The following is a 21,292-nucleotide window of genomic DNA, read 5'->3' on the forward strand; positions in this document are numbered from 1 at the left end:
CTGCTCACATTTTGAGCTCAACACCAAAAGATGAGGCTGTTGGTTTCCAATCTTACCAAAGCTCAGTGGTGCATTTATTGAGCAGTCATCTCAAAATACCCAGTAAGCTTTGACTTCTTTACCCATGCCTCTGCCTTTGAGCCCTCTCAAACAGAAAGCAAAACAGAGGCCCTCTTCGAATCAGTTCCTTGCCCTAAAGCCAAATTATTGGGCAATGGTGAAGACTGAATGAGGTTGGTTGGACTTAATGATCTCTGGAGGTCCCTTCCAATCCCTAACATTCTATGAATCTGTGACTTCACCCCTGGGTGGCCCAGTTTCTGAAGCTGTAAAATGGGAATGGCCCTTTCTGCTAGTTGTAAATGTTTTAAAGGCATTTAAGATTAGACTTACCAAAAGTCTTGTCCTTTATTATTTATAGAATAATAAATCTCTCAAATCATAGAATCATTTTGGTTGGAAAAGATCTTGAAGATCATCCTGTCCAACCATCAACCCAGCACTGCCAGGTCACCACTGAACCATGGCCCTCAGCACCACATCTAGACAGCTTTGAAACCCTCCAGGGATGAGGACTCACCACTGCCCTGGACAGTCTATTCTAGGGCTTAACAACCTAGCTGGGGAACCTCATGTGCAACCTAAACCTCCCCTGATGCAACTCGAGGCCATTTCCTCTCATCCTAGCACTTGTTACTTGGGAGAAGACACCAACCCCCCACCTGGCTCCAGACTCCTTTCAGGTAGGTGCAGAGAGCAATGAGGTCTCCCCTCAGCCTCCAGGCTAAACACCCCCAGCTCCCTCAGCTGCAACTCCCCAGCCCTGCTCTCCAGACCCTTCACCAGCTTCATTGCCCTTCTCTGGACCTGCTCCAGCACCTCAATATCCTTCTTGGAGTGAGGGGCCAAAACTGAGTCAAATATTCAAGATGCAGCCTCACCAGTGCTGAGTACAGAGGGACAATCCCTGCCCTGCTCCTGCTGGCCACACCACTGCTGATCCAGGCCAGGCTGCTGGTGGCCTTCTTGGCCACCTGGGCCTATTGCTGGCTCATCTTCAGCCAGCTGTCAAACAGCATCCCCAGGTCCTTTCCTGCCAGGCAGTTTCCAGCCACTCAGCTCCGAGCCTGGAGCATTCACAGAGTTGTTGTTACCCACTTTACACAAGCAAAACAAACCAACCAACCAAACAAAAAAAAAACCCCAAAACCAAACCAACCCCAACCCAACCCAACCCAGCCTCAAACCAAAATCAAACCAAACCAAACCCATACCACAACACACAAAGAGCTGGAAACCCCAAGATTTGCTTCTGGCCCAAAGTGTGTGTCCCTTAGATGGGAAAGGAGCAGGAAACACAGGGCTAGATGTTCTGGGAGGTTAAGCACCTCAGCTTTCCTAGAACCAATTAAAAGTGAATAGCCATAAAAGTGCAGATCCTACTGTAGGGTAATAAAGCAGCCTTTATCAGCCACAGTGGTGCACATTACAAACTTCAAACTCATTCCTTGCTCTAATCCATCAGAAACTTCCTGGCTTTAACAGGCTATAAACGGCAGGAGCTTTGAAGTCCAAGGATTAGGATCACTAACAGACAGGGCTAAAGGAGAGGCTGGCTCGAGAGCCAAGTGGAATGCCCTGCCTGGATCTGGAAAAAACCAAGTTAATTTAATCAAACTGACCTCTCTCTAGCCATGGGCCAAGAGATTACAATAGTTGTGACAGCAAGAAAGGGAAGAGGGGACACTAGGAACAAAGAATTATTTGCTTCAGTGCAGTGCTTAGGTTAAAGGAAGGCAGAAAGTGCTTCTGCTTGCAACTGTGCTCTCAAACCCATGATCTTCAGCTCTAAAACCAAAGGATTTGGGGGTTTACTAGCTTCTGGCTTAGTGGTCATCAAAGCAGCAAATAATTAAACACACTGTGATTGTCAAGAATTTCACCAGGCAAGATGAATGGAGTGATCAAAGCCAAAAGATCACTGCCATGATTTATTTATGGCAGCTCTCCTCCATCTCAGCCTCACTCAAGGGAAATGTGGAAACAATCCAAGTGGGTTAAATCCACCTGCATTTGGTGCTCACAGGGCTCAGGGCAGAGTGGATGGATACTGCCCAGTGGAAAAGGACCTAGGGGTGTTGCTTGACAGCCAGCTGAGGATGAGCCTGGCTGTGCCCAGGTGGCCAAGAAGACCGTCAGCACCCTGGCCTGGATCAGCAATGCTGTGGCCAGCAGGACCAGGGCAGGATCAGAGGGCTGGAGCTGCTCTGCTCTGGAGACAGACTGAGAGAGTTGGGGTTGTGCAGTCTGGAGAAGAGAAGGCTCCCAGGAGACCTTCTTGTGGCCTTCCAGCATCTGAAGGGGGCTACAAGAAAGCTGGGGAGGGACTTTTGAGGGTGTCAGGGAGTGATAGGAGTGGGGGGAATGCAGCAAAACTAGAAGTGGGGAGATTCAGATTGGATGATAGGAAGAAGTTGTTCCCCATGAGGGTGGTGAGAGACTGGCAGAGGTTGCCCAGGGAGGTGGTGGAAGCCTCATCCCTGGAGGTTTTTGCAGCCAGGCTGGATGTGGCTGTGAGCAACCTGCTGTAGTGTGAGGTGTCCCTGGCCATGGCAGGGGGGTTGGAACTGAATGATCCTTGAGGTCCCTTCCAACCCTAATAATCCTATGACTCTCTCCCACTGTACTCAGCACTGGTGAGGCTGCACCTTGAGTATTGTGTTTACTTTTGGGGCCCTCACTCCAACAAGGACACTGAGGTAATACTACATGGGTCTGAAACTGTAACAGCAAGGAGTGGGCAGTCTGAGCCCAGATTGGATGTAGCACTTAGGTCTAGTCATGTGGTGGGGTTAGGCTGGACTTCATGATCTCAGAGGTCTATTCCAGCCCAAATAATTCTATGATTCTGAGCCAAAGATTCAAACTACTTGGAATCACATTTGTCCTAGAAACTATTCCAGCAGAAGGTTCATTGACAGCCATGAGAGAGTGTCTAAGGAGAAATGCAGTCAAGCACTGACAAATTGAAGGTGGGGCTTTCCTTACCATTCCCCAGACTGAAATGGAGGACAGAGATGTTTCTGTAACCACTGCATTTCTTAGCTTGGATTCTGGAGCCAACAGCATGACCCACAGGTTTGTTTTTAGTCCCTTCTGGCTTTTCTCAGCTCACTTGCAAAAAAAAAAAAAAGGGGGCCACAGAAGCATCTGAATTAGATCTTTTGGAAAGAAGCACAAAATACTTTTCAAAGACATAATAATGAAAAGATAGAATCACAGAATGGTTTGGGTTAGAATGGACCTTTAAAGGCAACCTTGTCCAATCCCCTGCAGCCAGCAGGGACATCTGCAACTAGAGGAGGTTGCTCAGAGCCCCAAACAACCTGACCTGGAGTGGTTCCAGGGATGGGGCTTCTACAACTTCTCTGGACAACCTGGGCCAGGGTCTCACCACCCCCTGTGTAAAATATTTCCTCTTTCTCTCCAGTCTAAATCTCCCTCTTCTAGTTCAAACCATCACCCCTGGTCCTGTCACAACAGGCCCTGCTCAAAAGCCTGGCCCCTGCTTTCTGATCAGCCTCTTGAAGCACTGGAAGGCCACCAGAAGCTCTCCTTGGACCCTTCTCCTCTCCAGGCTGAACAACCCCAACTCTCTCAGCCTGGCCTCATAGCCAGCATTGCTATGACCTCCTCTGGCCCTGCTCCAACAGGTCCCTGTCTGTGCTGTGCTGAGGACTCCAGAGCTGGCCCCAGCACTGCAGGTGGAGTCTCAGCAGAGCAGAGAGGCAGGATCCTCTCCCCCTCCACTTGCTGCCCACACTGCTGGGCTCAGCCCAGGGCAGGGCTGGGTCTGTGCTGTGAGCACACGGTGGTGGTGGTCCAGCTCCTCACCCACCAGCACCCCCAAGGCCTTCTCCACAGGGCTGCTCTCCATCCCTTCATCCCCTATCCTGGACTGATACCACGAACTGCCCTGCCACAGGTGTTGCACCTTGTTGAACTTCATGACATTCACACAGACCCAAGCCTGTCCAGGTCAAAAGGAGGACAGAAGAAAGGTGACTCTGTAAAAGGTCCCAACCAGGCAGGCTAAGCTCAGTTTCCCCCTCCCCCTCCACACCTACCACAGGTTCTTACCTTCTGGTGGATTCTTGTTCTGGTTGTTCCACACAACTAACAGTTTGGACAGGCTGGGCACTTTGGACACCTCGGTGATGACCCGGAAAAGGCTCTCCACACGGTCGTAGGTCAGAACTATGGCTGTGAAACCTTGGGATTGAGGTGGGATCAGGGGAAGGAAGAGTGGGTTGCTCACACTGCTCCATTTCTGTGAGGGAAAAGAAGAAGGCAGGAAAAGAATTCAATTAAAGTGACTTATCCCAGCAGGGAGCAAGTCACACAGCCAGTACACTGTACAGGTCTGGAGCCCTCAACACAGGAAGGACATGGACCTGATGGAGAGGGTCCAGAGGAGGCCAGGAAAATGATCAGGGGGTTGGAGCAGTTCTGCTGTGAGGACAGGCTGAGGGAGCTGGGGGTGCTCAGCCTGGAGAAGAGAAGGCTCCAGGCAGACCTAAGAGCAGCCTGCCAGGACCTGAAAGGGGCTACAGGAAGGCTGCAGAGAGACTGTTTGCAAAGGGCTGCAGGGACAGGACCAGGGACAATGGCTTCAAACTAGAGCAGAGCAGATTTAGATTGGATGTTAGGAAGAAGTTCTTTACTATGAGGGTGGTGGGACACTGGAACAGGTTGCCCAGGGAGGGGGTTGAGGCCCCATCCCTGGAGATACTCAAGGTCAGGCTCTAGAAGGCTCTGAGCAACCTGCTCTAGTGGAGGATGCCCCTGCTGACTGCAGAGAGGGTTGGACCTGATGACCTTTGGAGGTCCCTTCCAACCCAGACCCCTTCCAATCCAGAACCCTTCCAACCCATTCTAACCATCAGGTTGGAGTTTGCTCAGATCAGCTCCAACTCTGGCAACAGAGGACTTCAGGAATTCCTCAGAAGTCTTTCATTCCAACCTCTTTCTTAATTTCATCTTCTGTAACATTGCAAACAGGAGGGATTTGAGGTAAAAAAACCAAGTGGAGGAGAGATAGAGACTGGTGTAGAAGGAAAAGCAAGGTGAATTCTGCCCCCATGACTCTACTCTCATTTACCCTTTTTCATTTCTGAGGGCAACTCAACCAACACTACAATTTCAGAAAAAAAAAAAAAACAAAAACCAAACACAAACAAACAAACAAAAAACCCAACCCCAAAGAGTTAACAACAACAAAAGCAAAGCAGCAAAAAGCTAAAGCTGGCCTAAGATGTGAACCCAAGTCATTAAGAGGAATAGATGCAGCAGCTTCCACAAGACTGTTGTTTGTTCAGTGGTGGAAGTAGACCCTCATCTAGTTGATGAGAAACAACAGAGATGAGGGGTGAGAGGCAAAGATGGATTTCAGAGAGTTATCTGCTCCTCATGAATGGTAACTAGGGCAAAGGTCTTCAGCAGATCACCTCCCAACCTGTCCTGCTGCAGTTTATTCTTCCTTCCCAGGTGCAGGACTCTGCACTTATCCTTGTTGACCCTCATGAGGTTCCTCTCTGCCCAGCTCTCAGTCTGTCCAAGTCTCACTGAATGGCTGCACAGCCTTCAGGTGTCTCAGCCAAGCCTCCCAGTTTGGTATCCTCAGCAAACTTGCTGAGCAGACATCAAAATATTGCCATCAAAATTCATGTCTCCCACTTGAAGTTTTCCTCAGCAGCATTTTGTCTTTGGCCACAGCATTTCCTAATGAATTTCCTACTGTAATATCCTTGGAAAAGCTTTCACTCCCTTTTTTTTTTTTTATTATTATTCTATCAGCCAAGAATATTTTAGGTACTGAGAGGGGAAAAAAATAAATAAAAGGGAAACAGGTAGATGTGCCTAAAAAAACGACCATGCTTTCTCTTAAAAACCTTAAGTTTTGGGTACATGACTTAAATTCCAGCTTCCAGTGCTTTCAGAAAAGCAGGACAATGCTCCCCCAGGAAAAAAATAAGGCAACCTTTGAGGTGGTTTCCCTCACACATCTACTAAAAGATGATGGGAGAGAGAGAGAAGCCCTTAGACACAGGCTAATGGCAGGGAGAACCAGGCCTCTGGTTTGAGAAAAAACATTTCCAAAAGGCAATTAAGCATCTCTCAAGTGCCATTAAGAGTCAACCCCCTGCTGCCTGCCTGAAGAGTGTGTCTACAGTCTGAGACCTCTTGACCCCACTTTCTGCAGGAAATCGGGCAAATTCGAGCCTCCATAATTTGCTAAAGCCTTCCAGATTTCTGCTGGGGGAAAGCAAAACCATCCAGGCAATTAAAATTCACCAGCAAGCTAATTAAATCTCCATTATGGTAGCAAAGCATGAAATGGATAATGACACAGGGATGGGTTCTCCCTTTCGCTGCTCCAGAAACTGAAGCGGTGAAGGAAGGTTGGCTCCGGTCCCGTCTTTATGGAGATGCTTTGATGGAAACTCACAGGAGCATTGCCAGAGAGAAGAGCAGAGAGGATTGATCATCCATCACCTGATTTAACAAAGTGCTGACACTCAGCTATGGGATAAGACAACCCTTCACTCTTGGCCTGCCAGCTAACGTCGGCAGAAGAGCTCAGATAATTAATCTAAGATTAAAAGGTTGCTTGCTGTGAATTTATTGTTATGGGCAAAGAGGATCAAGTTCAAATACCAGTTTCCTAACCTCCTGTCACTTATGTCATGCAGTCCACATGAAAATCCCCAAGCAGTGAAACCTGGATGACAGTGGAAACTTAGGAACCAGTCTGAAGCTGGAGTAAGAGAGGAGAATTCAGGAATGGGTATGGACACAGGGCAAGGCTCAGGCTGCAGCTCTCGTGTACCTGCATCCCACAAGTGTGGAGGTAGAATAATGCCTAAGAACCACCTCCCTGGGCCACCTGTTCCAGTATTCCACCACCCTCATAGTGAAGAACTTCTTCCTGATATCCAGTCTAAATCTCCACTTTTCTAGTTTGAAGCCATTGCCCCTTGCCCTGTCACTGCAGCCCTTTGTAAACAGTCTCTCTGTAAGTCCCTTTCAGGCACTGCCAGGCTACTATTAGGTCTGCCCAAAGCCTTCTCTTCTCCAGGCTGAACACCCCCAGCTCTCTCAGCCTGTCCTCCTAACAGAGCTGCTCCAACCCCCTGAGCATTTTCATGGCCCTCCTCTGGACTCTCTCCATCAGGTTCCTGTCCTTCCTATATTGAGGGCTCCAGACCTGCACACAGTAGAATCATAGAATCGATAGGGTTGGAAGGGACCCCAAGGAGCATCCAGTTCCAACATCCTTGCCATGGGCCGGGACACCTCACACGAGATTAGGTTGCCCAGAGCCTCATCCAGCCTGTCCTTAAAAACCTCCAGGGATGGGACTTCTACCACCTCCTTGGGCAACCTGTGTACTCCAGGTCAGATCTCATCAGAGCAGAATAAAATGATGAGTAACAAGAGTGATGAGATCCTGGCCCAGGTTGCCCAGAGAGACGGTAGAAGCCCCATCCCTGGAACCATTCCAGGTCAGGCTGTTTGGGGCTCTGAGCAACCTGCTCTAGTTGCAGATGCCCCTGCTCACTGTGGGGAGGTTGGACAAGATGACCTTGAAAGGTTCCCTTCCAACCTGAACCATTCAATGATTCTATGATTGAAGGCACCAATTAACACAACCAGACTGAGAACTCTCCCATCATAATAAATGCTACAGAGCCTCAAAGGCATTGGCAAAATAACTAAGACAGGATCCTATGGCCAAAACTTATCTGGGTGTACACCAAGAGTGACTGAAGGGACTAGAAGGCAGACACGTTACAAACTGCACCACTCAATGACCTCCAGAAAAACAAAGCTGTCTAAGATGTCCCATATGAGAGCAGAGGGTCAAGAACTTCCCAGGTAGGAAGGGACCTCTGGACATCATTAGTTCAACATCCTCCTTAGAGCAGATTGTCCAGGATCACACTGTCCAGGCAGGTCTGCTCATCATTATCTAATGCTTATCAATATCTACAGGGTGGGACTCAAGAGGATGGGGTCAGACTCTTTTCAGTGGTGTCCGGTGACAGGAGAAGAGGCAATGGGCACAAACTGCAACCCAGGAGGTTCCATTTGAACATGAGAGAAAAATTTCTTGTTGTGAGGGTGCTGGAGCGCTGGAGCAGGCTGCCCAGAGAGGTTGTGGCATCTCCTTCTCTGGAGACATTCAAAACCCACCTGGGTGATGCATTCCTAGGCAACCTGCTGTGTGTAACCCTGCTTTAGCAGAGGGATTGGACCTGGCCATTGTGATCCTGAGGTCTGCCCTCAGCCTCCTCTTCTCCAGGCTAAGCACCCCCAGCTCCCTCAGCTGCTCCTCACCAGCCCTGTTCTCCAGACCCTTCCCCAGCTTGGTTGTCCTTCTCTGGACCTGCTCCAGCACCTCATTGTCCTTTTTGGAGTGAGGGACCCAAAACTGACCCCAGTATTTGAGGTGTGGCCTCACCAGTGTTGAGTGTAGGGGGATGATCTCTGCCCAGGTCCTGCTGGCCACGCTATTACTGGCCCAGGCCAAGATGCTGGTGGCCTTCTTGGCCAGCTGGGCACATCCTGGCTCATCTTCAGCCGACTGTCAACCAACACCCCCTCATCCTTTTTCCACTGGGCATTTTCCAGTGACTCTTCCCCAAGCCTGGCATGTTCATGGGGTTGTTGTGACCCAAGTGCAGGACCTAGCACTTGGCCTTGCTGAACCTCATCCCATTGGCCTCAGTCCATTGATCCAGCCTGTTCAGGTCCCTCTGTAGAGCCTCCCTACCCTCAAGCAGGTCAACACTACCATCCAACTTGGGAGACATCTGCAAACTGACTGAGGGAGTCCTTGTTTCCCTCATCCAGATCATCAATAGAGATCTTAAAGAGAGAGTAAAGAGAAAGATATGAAAGAGCCTTGTAGATAGTTTAAGATCTTCAATATTTCCAGTGAGCACTTCTACTCTACTTATTGTTTTGGAAGAGCACCAAAGCCCTAATAAATCCCACAGAAATAAAGAAATGAGTCTATGTCTCTGTGTCTGCATGAAAAATAAAGAAACAGCTACAAAATGCAATTTTTCAGCCTGTGCAATAGCAAAAGTTAAAATTTTGCCAGGATATAAAATGTTAGATTATCAGTTGTCATTAAAAAAAAAAACATATATATTAATTTCATCTGTTCAAGTCCCCAGCACACCACACAAACACACCTAGGCAGAATTATTACCAAGTTCCACAGCACTGAGTTTTTATTACAATAAGGAAAATAAAAAAAACAAACAACCCCCACAATTTGTTTTCATAGAATCCTAGAATCAACAAGGTTAGAAAAGACCTCAGAGATCATCAAGCCCAACCTATCACCCAGCACCTCCTGACAACTAAACCATGGCTTCAAGTGCCATATCCAATCCTTTTTTGAACACCTCCAGGGATGGTGACTCCACCACCTCCCTGGGCAGCACATTCCAATGGTCAGTTACTCTTTCTGGAAAGGACTTTCTCCTCACATTCAGCTGAAACTTCCCCTGGTGCAGCTTGAGACTGTGTCCTTTTGTTCTGTTGCTGGTTGCCTGGGAGAAGAGCCCAACCCCCACCTGGCTACAACCTCCCTTCAGGTAGTTGTAGAGAGCAATGAGGTCTGCCCTGAGCCTCCTCTTCTCCAGGCTAAACACCCCCAGCTCCCTCAGCCTCTCCTCACAGGGCTGTGCTCCAGACCCCTCCCCAGCCTCGTTGCCCTTCCCTGGACACATTCAAGTATCTCAATGTCCTTCTTGAACTGAGGAGCCCAGAACTGGACACAGCACTCAAGGTGTGGTCTAACCAGAGCTGAGCACAGGGCAGAATGACTTCCCTGCTCCTGCTGGCCACACTCTTGCTGATGCAGGCCAGGATGCCATTGGCCTTCTTGGCCACCTGGGCACACTGCTGGCTCCTCTTCAGCTGCTGTCCACCAGTACCTCCAGGTCCCTCTCTGCCTGGCTGCTCTCCAGCCACTCTGACCCCAGCCTGTAGCTCTGCATGGGGTCAGAGTGGCCGAAGTGCAGCACCTGGCACTTGGACTTGTTGAATGCCATCCTGTTGGACTCGGCCCATCTGTCCAGCCTGTCAAGGTCCCTCTGCAGAGCCCTTCTATCCTCTAACAGATCAACTCCTGCTCCCAACTTGGTGTCATCTGCAAACTTACTAATTGTGGACTCAATCCCCTCATCCAGATCATCAATAAAGATCCTGAACAGGATTGGGCCCAACACTGATCCTGGAGGACACCACTAGTGACTGGCTGCCAGATGGATGTGGCACCATTCACCACCGCTCTCTGGGCTTGGCCCTCTAGCCTTTTCTGAGGAAATCAAAGAGATTTCTACTCACCACAGCTGGGGGATCATTCCACTCCTCATAAGAGATGGCAGCATAGGGGTAAATTCTGTCGTTGATGATCTGAAGGGTAGCAAGAGCGATCGCCTTCATCGAGCGAAAATAGGCCTCCCAGAACCACCTTGCCTGCAAAGAGAAGATCATACAGAGACAGTCAGATTTCTCCCTTCCAATCCTGCCTCCAGTCCTGGTGCCTCCCAGCAGAAGGACATCTGAGACCAGAGGAGGGCCACAATGATGATCCAAGAGTTGGAGCACCTCTGCTGGGGTTGTTCAGCCTTGAGCAAGCTGGGCTGGTGGGAGGTGTCCCTGCCCACGGCAGGAGGGTTGGAACTGGATGGTCTTTAAGGCTGCTTCCCACCCAAACCATTCTATGAATCTATAAATATTAAACACAGCTTGAGAAACTCACTAGTCATGGACCCTACCAAATACCTTCCCAAGCCTTCCAGAAAACAAGCAGTGCTTGTAAAATAACTTTTTACAATTGTTAATCCAAGCTAATTTCCAACACAGCCTGAAATGAAGAGCAGCCTCGGAGGGGGGATCTGAGCAATGCTCAGCAAGAGCTAACAGGTGGGACTCAAGAGGATGGGGCCAGACCTTTCTCAGTGGTGCCCAGAGACAGGACAAGGGGCAATGGGCACAATTTGGAGCCCAGGAGGTTCCATCTGAACATGAGGAGAAACTTCTTTGGTGGGAAGGTGCTGGAGTCCTGGAGCAGGCTGCCCAGAGAGGTTGTGGAGTCTCCTTGTCTGGAGAGATTCCAACCCCACCTGGCCATGGTGAGCCTGGGAAAGCTGCTGTGGGGAAAGAAGTTTTTCCTTGTGTTAGAACCACTTGCTAAGAGCAGACCTAAGTAGGAAGAAGAAATTGTTTTATGTAACCTTCTGATCTATAACTCTATAAATCAATTAAGGAGCTATTAATTAGGTGAAATAGCCATGGGACTCTCTTTTTCATTGTTATTAGGTGACAGCATGCCTATAATGATCCAAAAATGTTAATTAATACTGTACTATAGAATCATAGAATGGTTTGGGTTGGAAGGAGCCTTTAAAGGTCACCCAATCCAACCCCCCATAGTCAGCAGGGACACCTGCAATGAGAGCAGGTTGCTCAGAGCCCAAAACAACCTGACCTGGAACAGTTCCAGGGATGGGGCTTCCACAATCTCTCTGGAAAACCTGGGCCAGGATCTCACCACCCTCAATGTAAAAAAAAAAACAAAACCCCAAACCTGTTTTCTTCTCTTCAGTCCTAATCTCCCTCTTTTAGTTCAAACCATCACCCCTTGTCTTGTCACAACAGGCCCTGCTTACAACTCTGTCCCCAGCTTTCTTAGTGGCCCCTTTAAGCACTGCAAGGCCACCAGAAGCTCTCCCTGGAGCCTTCTCTTCTCCGGGCTGAACAACCCCAACTCTCTCAGCCTGGCCTCACAGCAGAGAGCTTCCAGCCCTTGGGATCATCCCTGTGAGAGCTCCAACTGTCCAGCTTCATAACAAGCAGAGCTGATTTTCCTCCTTTGCCAAGACTCAGATAGATCTGACCGAGCTTCCCTCTGCTGAGAGAACATTTGCAACATCAGGCAAGATCACACCTTGAAACAGAAGCAAAGCTGGAAGAGAGGGCAGAGGGAATTTACTTTTTATAGACTAATATTTATGTAATTCATTTTTTTGGAAGAGAGCTAGAAAACGTTCCCACAGTTGGATGCAATTTTTGGGAGCTGTGTTTCTTTAAAGGCAGAACTCAAAACCTTCTGAGGGGATTGGAAGTCTCCAAACAGATGTTTCAGGGTCTTGTTACTTCCTCCCCACCTTGTTTGCTTTTATAAAGCAGAACTGATTAAGGTGGCTTGCTGGTGGCTGCTGCTCAGCATGCAAAGCTGCTAAACGTTTTGGGAAAGCCTTTCTGGATGTCCATTCCATTTGAAATGTATTTTCTGCTCTGCTTGGTGTGGTTGGAAAGCTTAGGGTGGAATGTAGCAAACAGGCAGAAGGGATAAAAATCCCATGAACACATTTAGGATACAAGAAAAACAGCAACAACAACAACAACAAAAAACCCCAAACACATTTTCCTCTTCCACATCTAGTTCAGAAGACTAATGGTTACAGATCTGAACACAGCTTTAACACAGAAGGCCAAAATCCCAGCATGGTGGGGGTTGGAAGGGACCTCTAGACATCATCGAGTCCAATCCCCCTGCTAAAGCAGAGCCACCTACAGCAGCTGGCCCAAGATTGTGAATTGTTCAATTCCTGAATGAGGTTCAACAAGGATAAGAGCAGAGTCCTGCACCTGGGAAGGAAAAATAAACTGCAGCAGGACAGGCTGGGAAGTGATCTGTTGGAAAGCAGACCTGTGGAGAAGGACCTGGGAGTGCTGGTGGACAACAAGTTCTGCATGGGACAGCAATGTGCCCTGGGGGCCAAAAAGGCCAATGGGGTCCTGGGGTGCATTCAGAGGAGTGTGTCCAGCAGAGCCAGGGAGGTTCTCCTCCCCCTCTACTCTGCCATGGTGAGGCCACACCTGGAATATTGCATCCAGTTCTGGGCCCCCCAGTTCAAGAGTGACAGGGATCTGCTGGAGAGAGTCCAAGGGAGGGCTCCAAGGATGCTGAAGGGACTGCAGCACTGCCTGGGGAAGAGAGGCTGAGAGCCCTGGGGCTGTTCAGGCTGCAGAGCAGAAGGCTGAGAGGGGATCTGATCAATGTCTATCAATAGCTGAGGGCTAGGGATCAGGAAGGAAGGGACAGGGACAGGCTCTGCTCACTTGTGCCCTGGGATAGGACAAGGATTAATGGATGGAAACTGCAGCACAGGAGGTTCCACCTCAACATGAAGAACAACTTCTTCATTGTGAGGGTCACAGAGTCCTGGAGCAGGCTGCCCAGAGAGGTTGTGGAGTCTCCTTCCACAACCTGGAGACTTTCAATCTCTGTCTGTATGTGTTCCTGTGTGACCTGTGCTGGATTCTGTGGTCCTGCTCTGGCAGGGGGGTTGGACTTGATCTCCAGAGGTCCCTTCCAACCCCTAGCATCCTGTGAAGAATGTCTCTAGGCAGGTTTTAAATATCATTAATTAATCTGCCTGAATTTCATTTCTGCAGAATATTTTACAAAGCCAAGACAGTGTCATTATGAAAGCCGAAGCCTGAAAGAATCAGAGCTAAAACTCTCCTCTCAACCCAGGAGACCAAGGTCACAAACAACAACTTCTTTGCTGCAAGAGTGGTCAGGCACTGGAACAGGCTGGCCGGGGAGATGGTGGAGTCAACAGCCCTGAAAGTGTTCCAAGACATGTGTGGCCATGGCACTTGGGCACATAGCTCAAAGGCCATGGTGGTGCTGGGTTAATGGTTGGACTGGAACATCTTGGAGGGCTTTTGCAACTAAAACAATTGTGTGCTTCTATATTCATCACAGAATGCCAGAAGGCAGAGGCAGAAATCCTCTTCCTTGGGATGGAATCATTTGCAGTTATTTCCCTGGCAGCCAAGAGGGCAGCAGGACACAGCACCAGGGGAAGCTGCTCACAGAAAGTCCCTTTTATTGAGGCAAGGTGTTGTTTTCCTCAGACATAAACACACATGGGGGCCTTGCATCTCTATATAAGCTCTTGACAAGGCAGCAGAGCATCAGGTTACAAAGTCCATTCATTGCATGTTTAGTAGTCCCAGTGTTAATGCCACGAATGGTGCTCTGGTGTAGAGCTCAAGGCAGAGCAGAGTCAACCTTCTGATGAGCTTGGGAGAAGAAAAACATGAGGCAAGGAAAAGAAATACTTTCTGTTGCACTTAGATCAAGTCCAGGAAAGCAACTTTCCAGCCTCCTGTCTTTTCCCAGCCCGTGACTGGGTGGGAGCTGGTTAGCAAAACAAGATTCACCCAAGAGTAGTAAAAGTTAACAGCCCATAAAGCTGCACTTCTCCAGCTCTTCGGCCAGGCGCCGAGACGCTGGAAGGTTCTGCCCCACTGCAGGGGTTCAGTCTTGTCAAAACGACTCCACAAGGTTTATGAGGCCTTCAAATAGAACCAGTTTCACACTGGCTGGAGGGACCCTCCTGAAATGCATTCCCTCCTTGATGGCTCTGGCTGTTCTTAGAATCATAGAATTGTTTGGGTTGGAAAAGACCTCCGAGATCATCCAGTCCGACCATCAACCCAACACCACCATGGCCATCAAACCATGTCCCAAAGTGCCATGGCCACACATTTCTTGAACACCTCCAGGGATGGGGACTCCACCACCAACCTGGGCAGCCTGTTCAATGCCTCCTGACCACTCTTGCAGCAAAGAAATTTTTCGTAATCTCCAATCTAAACCTCCTCTGGCACAATTTCAAAGCTATTTCCCTTTGTTCTATCACCTGATACTTGGGAGAAGAGATCAGCTCCAACCTCACTGCAACGTCCTTTCAGGGAGCTGCATAGAGCAATGAGGTCTGCCCTCAGCCTCCTCTTCTCCAGTCTAAACAATCCCCAGTTCCCTCAGCTGCTCCTCCCCAGCCCTGTTCTCCAGACCTTTCCCCAGCTTTATTACCCTTCTCTGGACCAGCTCCAGCACCCCAATGTCCTTCTTGGAGTGAGGGCCCCAAAAACTGAACCCAGTGTTCAAGGTGTGGCCTCACCAGTGCCAAGTACAGGGAGACAATCAATTCCCTACACTATTTTACAGAACAGTTTTCACTCCCTCTCACACAAAGGTAACATTTGTTTATAGTTTGGGCATCCTGCAATATCTTCACCCCTAAAATAGCAATTTCTGCTATTTCTCATCAAGCCTCAAGGATCTGAGGTTTGAAAATAAGAAGAACACAAGACTGGAACAGATAAAAATACCTCTTAACACTGGTTGGTGTTCTCCCCTCCTCTGTCTGTTTCTGCACCTCAGACTTGTTTCTTTGATTAATGACTACATCAGCTTCACAACTTCATTGCAGAAGGCAACATTGCCCCAGCCAGGAGACCTGGTTTACTGCCCTGGCACCCTACAAACCCACAGCCAAGACATTTCAGCTATGGAGTCATGTTGTAGGTTAAGCATCAAGAAAAGTGTGGCCAGCAGGGCTAGGGAGGTTCTTCTCTCCCTGTGCTCTGCCCTGCTGAGACCACAGCTGCAATCCTGTGTCCAGTTTGGAGCTCCCAAGTTCAAGAGAGACAGAGACCTGCTGGAGAGAGTCCAAGGGAGAGGCAGGAGGATGCTTAGGGGACTTGAGCATCTCCCCTGGGAAGAGAGCCTGAGAACCCTGAGGCTGTTTAGTGTGGAGAAGAGAAGGCTGAGAGGGATCTGATCAATGTCTATCAATAGCTGAGGGCTGGGGGCAAGTGGAGGGGGCCAGGCTCTTGTGGGTGGTGCACAGCAATAAGCCAAGGAACAATGGAGACAAACTTGACCAGAGAAGGTTTCAGCTCAACATGAGGAGAAACTTCTTTGGTGTGAGGGTGCCAGAGCCCTGGAGCAGGCTGCCCAGAGAGGTTGTGGAGTCTCCTTCTCTGGAGCCTTTCCAACCCTACCTGGATGCATTCCTGTGCAGACTCTCTTGGGTGCTCCTGCTCTGGCAGGGGGGTTGGACTGGATGATCTCTGGAGGTCCCTTCCAACCTCTAATGTTCTGTGATACTATGATTAACTGTAAAACCATAGAAATAAAAGCCCTTCAGGGGCTGGAGAGTCCCAAGGGATGTTGTAATTTGTTCTTCTATTCCCTTTTCCTGTATCTCCCTATGTAAGAAGCAGCCTTTCCACTCAGCTCGTTCTCTCTGGGCTTGTGGCTGCTGCTATCACTTTCGGCTGCGTGAGAGTGAGGCCTGGCTGCTGGAAATCTAATTCTGCTGTGCAGCAGAGGCCTGCTCTGGGCCTGCCTTGGTGGGGGGCAGCGAGGCCTAGTACAGACCCCATCTCAGGACTAGTGGGGGGAAAGTTTGGCTTGCTGGGGCGGGGGGGGGGATATTTTTGATGCACCATTGAGGCCTAGCAGAGGCCTAATAGAGGTTTAAATGAGGCCTACCTGAGGCCTAGATTGGGGCTTAGCTGGTGGGGGGCTAAGCCAGGGCTGATTCCTAGTATGTGTGTGTGTATATATATGTGTGTGTGTGTGTGTATATCTATCTATCTATCTATCTCCTTTTGCCTTGGTACCTTTTGTATTTGATTTACTTCTGTAAATAGTGTTTCTCTTTAAGCTGCAATTCTCTGAGAGTGTTTTTATGTACTCCTTTTGGGGTGAATTCATTCCGTCCTCAGTACGGAGCTGTTTCAGCTCAAACCAAGACAAGCCAACAAAGAGGTTATCAGCACTAGTAGCAGCAAGGAGCCACCTCGTCCTCAGCGTGGCTGGGAGCAGTGTCCCCAAGGACGGGGAGAGCTGGCAAAGAGAGGAGCAGGATAAGGGGGGAGAAAAGCAAAGTTTCATGAAGCACCTAGAGCCTTTAAAAACACAGAATGTAAAAATCCTAGAATGGTTTGGGCTGGAAAGGACCTTAAAGATCATCCAGCTCTAACCTCTCCAGCCATGAGCAGGGACACCTTCCACTAGAGCAGGCTGCTCAAGGCCCCAGCCAGCCTGGAGCTCCACACTGCCAGGCTTGGAGCCCCCACAACTTCTCTGGGCAGCCTCTTCCAATGCCCCATCACCCTCATGGGGAAGAACTTCCTAAAGTCTCATCTAAATCCAGCTTCTTCCAGTTTGAAGCCATCACTCCTCATCCTATCACTCTGCAAAAAGTCCCTCTCCAGCTCTCCTCTAGCCACTTCAAATACTGGCAGGCTGTTTAAGGTGTCTCCAGAGCCTTCTCTTCTCCAGGCTGAATAACCTCAAACTCTCTGAGCCTGTCCTCACAGCAGAGGACTTCCAGCCCTCGTAATCATCATTGTGAAAGACACAAAACCCAGCTCATTCTCTTTGCCTCCTGTTTCCAGGAGTTTGCAGGGCTCTTTAATCACTCCAGCTTCTCCTGGCCTTACCTGTGAAGGGGCAGGCACAGCTAACCTCAGAAGAAACCAGAATTGCTGGATTTGTATCATCCTTTTTTAATGATAAGTTGGTCCTTTCCACATTCCCTGTCAACCACACCAAACCAGCAGCTCAGAAAAACAAACTCCTATCACTGTGTCTGTAATAGCAGGGAAGATTCAGCTCAGGGGGGAGGAGCTGGGGAGCAGGTTTCTAACCACATTTCTTGACAAATGATGGACAGCTCCTGAAAGTGCAAGCAATAGGTTTTGGAGTCCCAGGGGGCTTGCCTTCAAATATGTCTATGTTCTGAGGGTGGATCAGTTTTCCCTGCTGCAGGCATCCTGCCGAGAGGTGAGGTCCCAAGCAAAACACAGGAATCCGCCTGCGAGCCTTTGAGGTGGCAGGAGCCAAGGGGGGTTCAAAGACAAGGCTGGCTGGTGAGCAGCACCTCTGAGTACTGCAAGGGTTAGAGGTTAGTAAAGCAGGAGCCACTGCCCAATAAAACAGTGTTTGGAGAGCCCACTCTACAGATAAATTGAGGATCTGTTTACACCTTTCCCAGCTTTCTGACTTACACCCAACTGCTGCTTCCCACTGTGATCTCGTCCCAAAGTCCACCAGCATCTCTACCTCCTCAGCAGCTGCCTCACTCTCTCTGCTTGCTTGGCTTTGTAACAGGGCTGGGGGGAAAAAAAAAAAAAAAAAAAGGATGCTTGGAAAACTTTTAATCAGCATCCAGCATCCCTCCCAACTGAAATAAATAAATAAATAAAAAGGCACAACTGCTTTTATTTGTGTCAACTGCTGCAACAAGATCCCTCTCGTTTGAGATTTCCCATGCCTGCTACACTAATGCTAGGAGAAGAGAAGCTTAAATTGCCTTGATTAGAGAAGCTAAACACAAAGCCAGGCCCGTGCCAATCACACACATGAAAGGGCAGCTTTCTGAAGCAAGGGTAAAAAAAAAAAACAAACAAAAAACCCCAACTACCCACAGCCCAACAAACCTAGGTAAGGTTACCACCATATTACAGCAGACAAAAATCAGCACAGGCCTTAGTTTCAGAGCTTAAGCTTCAAACCAGGAAGAACTTGTCCTTTTGATGAAGAGAATTTTGTTCTGTTTCCTGTAAACTGGCTTGTTTTGTTTTTTTTTTTAATAGAACTATAAATATGTGTGTGCTCTCAGCCCCAAAAAAACCTCAAGCAAACCCTGGGATGCATGGCCAGCAGGTCAGGAGGGGTGGTTCTACCACTCTACTCTGCTCTTGTGGTACCCATAGAACTCTATGGTTCTATGACTTAATCACTGATGGTTGTGTTAATGCTGTGTGGTGGTCATGCTGCAATGGAACAGGACTGAAATAATTTTACCTGGACTGAATAATTGCCAGGCATCAACATCATTTTGTTATTGCTTCTTGGCAGCCACCTTGCATGGGGCTTTAAGCAACCTGGTCTAGCTAAAGATGTCCCTGCCAAGGGCAAGGGGGTTGGAACTAGATGACCTTGAAGGTGGCTTCCAAGCCAAACTATTCTGTGATTTCTCTGATCTGAAAGAGAGGAATATTTTTTTACAGCATGAAGCCAGATTTGGTAAGAACAGAGAAGTAAGCTCCCAGATAAACATTAAAACCTAGTACAGAAGTCCTTGCTAGCCCCCCAAAAGAACAATACAGATGAGCATTTACATATTTATGATGCATGAAGTCTTCTCCAACCAAAACAACTCTTTGATTCTGTGAAATATCCCTGGAGAAGTTCTCCAGAAGACTCGACCACCTCTCCAGGCAGCCTGCTCCAGCGCTCTGGGACCCCCCACAACAAAGAGTAATAGGAGACACCCCTTAATGGTCTACTTCTCTGCAGCTAACTGCTTCCTGTGCACGAGACCAAACAGGTTCAGATCACAGAAAAATAAAATTATAAGCTTTGGAAGGAACCTCTGGAGATCATCCAGTCCAATCCCCCTGCCAGAGCAGGATCACCCAGGGCAGGTCACACAGGAACACATCCAGGTGGGTCTTGGAAGTCTCCAGAGAAGGAGACTCCACAACCTCTCTGGGCAGCCTGCTCCAAGGCTCCAGCACCCTCACCATAAAAAGGTTTGTCCTTATGATGAGGTGGAACCTTCTGGGTTCCAGCTTGTACCCTGTTGTTACTTGTCCTGCCTGGTCCCCTCCACTTGACACCCACCCCTCAGATATTTATAGAAACTGATCAGATCCCCTCTCTCAGCCTTCTCTTCCCCAGACTAAACAGCCTCAGGGCTCTCAGTCTTTCTTCACAGCAGAGAAGCTCAAGTCCCCTAATCATCCTCACAGCTCTCTTTTAGACCCTCTTCAGCAGGTCCCTGTCTCTCTTGGAGTGCCCAAAACTGGACACAGTATTGCAGGTGTGGTCTCACCAGGGCAGAATAAAGAGGGAGGAGAACCTCCCTAGCCCTGCTGGACACACTTTTCTTCTCTGAAAGCAGTGGAGGTCCTTCCAATTTGGAGCTAATCAGGGTTTCTCTGTAGCCTACCCAAGCTGTACAAAGGGTAAGGACCCAAACCCCATTGCATTACTGAGTGCCCTCAACTTTCTGAGCCTCAGAGAGGCCAGAAAAACCACTCTGCAACACAAACAAGCATGAAAAGCTTTCTTCCTTCTGGGAAGCAACAGAGTAGGGCAGACAATAGGATTAAAAAAATACAGAAGACTGAGGTAGGAGAAGAATCCACAAGGTTTGAAGAGAGACAGAGTGGGGAGCAATGAAAGTCTCATACAGAAGTGCCAAGGATTCTACAACTCTCCCGGTGATCCTGGCACTAAGCCAGGAAAGGTTTTGTCTTTCCTTGCTCTTTGCAGCCACAAATCTTTTCCTCTGGCAGAGGGGTGAGAGGGCTGCATCTAAACTGATAAGATGGCAAATTGTCCAGGCCTGACATTTATGGGGGACCCAGAGCTCTGCTGGAGCACTCTGGGAGGATTAAAGCAGGGTGAGCCTCGCCGTGAGCCCTCCTTCAAACGCCACAAATGGCAGACAGATGAAAGCTCCTCTCAGGCTTGATTGAGTCTCCAGAAGCCCTGAGACAGAAGCTGTCCCCTGTCACAGGAAGAACTGCAGCTGCAAGTTGAATATTGGTATGGAAAGGACTTGTTGATGATAATAATAAAAAGAAAAAAAAAATCTAACTGTGCTTCAAAAACTTCCAGAATTGATACTGGAATAAAGCTCTGAGAAGCTGCCTCAAGATGAGCCAGCTGTGTGCCCAGGTGGCCAGGAAGGCCACCAGCATCCTGGCTTGGATCAGCAATAGTGTGGCCAGCAGGACTAGGGCAGGGATCATCCCCCTGTGCTTGGCACTAATGAGGCCACACCTTGAATTCTAGGCTCAGTTCTGGGCCCCTCACTCCAAGAAAGACATTGAGGTGCTGGAGCAGGTCCAGAGAAGGACAACCAAGAAGGGTCTGGAGAACAGGGCTGGTGAGGATCAGCTGAGGGAGCTGGGGGTGTTCAACTTGGAGTAAAGGAGGCTGAGGGGAGACCTCATTGCTCTCTACAACTCCCTGAGAGGAGGTTGCAGTGAGGTAGGGTTGGTCTCTTCTCCCTAGTATCAGGTGATAGGATGAGAAGAAATGGCCTGAAATTGTGCCAGGGGAGAGTTAGGTTGGAGGTTAGGAAAAATTTCTTTCATTCAAGAGTGGCCAGGGATTGGAACAGGCTGCCCAGGGAGGTGGTGGAGTCCCCATCCCTGGAGGTGTTCAAGAAACCTGTGGCCATGGCACCTGTGGCCATGGTTTAATGGCCATGGTGGTATTGGGGTGATGGTTAGAATGGGTGACCTTAGAGGTCTTCTCCAACCCAAATATCTCTAGAATTCTAGGACCTTAAAGGTCTTTTCCAGCTGAAATAAT

General features: G+C 48.9%; 1 protein-coding gene across 1 annotated transcript in view; it reads right to left on the reverse strand.

The window, feature by feature from the left end:
* The window catches only part of EXT2 (exostosin glycosyltransferase 2), an 84,323-nt gene that overhangs the window by 29,396 nt on the left and 33,635 nt on the right, over positions 1 to 21,292 (reverse strand). The window contains exons 7-8 of the mRNA XM_054400014.1: positions 10,426 to 10,557; positions 4,141 to 4,330 (exon numbers count right to left, since the gene is read on the reverse strand). Coding sequence (XP_054255989.1) covers positions 4,141 to 4,330; positions 10,426 to 10,557 — 322 coding nt within the window. The remainder of the gene's footprint in view (positions 1 to 4,140; positions 4,331 to 10,425; positions 10,558 to 21,292) is intronic.

Source organism: Indicator indicator, chromosome 4 (assembly GCF_027791375.1).
Source record: "Indicator indicator isolate 239-I01 chromosome 4, UM_Iind_1.1, whole genome shotgun sequence".
In the NCBI taxonomy this organism is placed as follows: Eukaryota; Metazoa; Chordata; class Aves; order Piciformes; family Indicatoridae; genus Indicator; species Indicator indicator.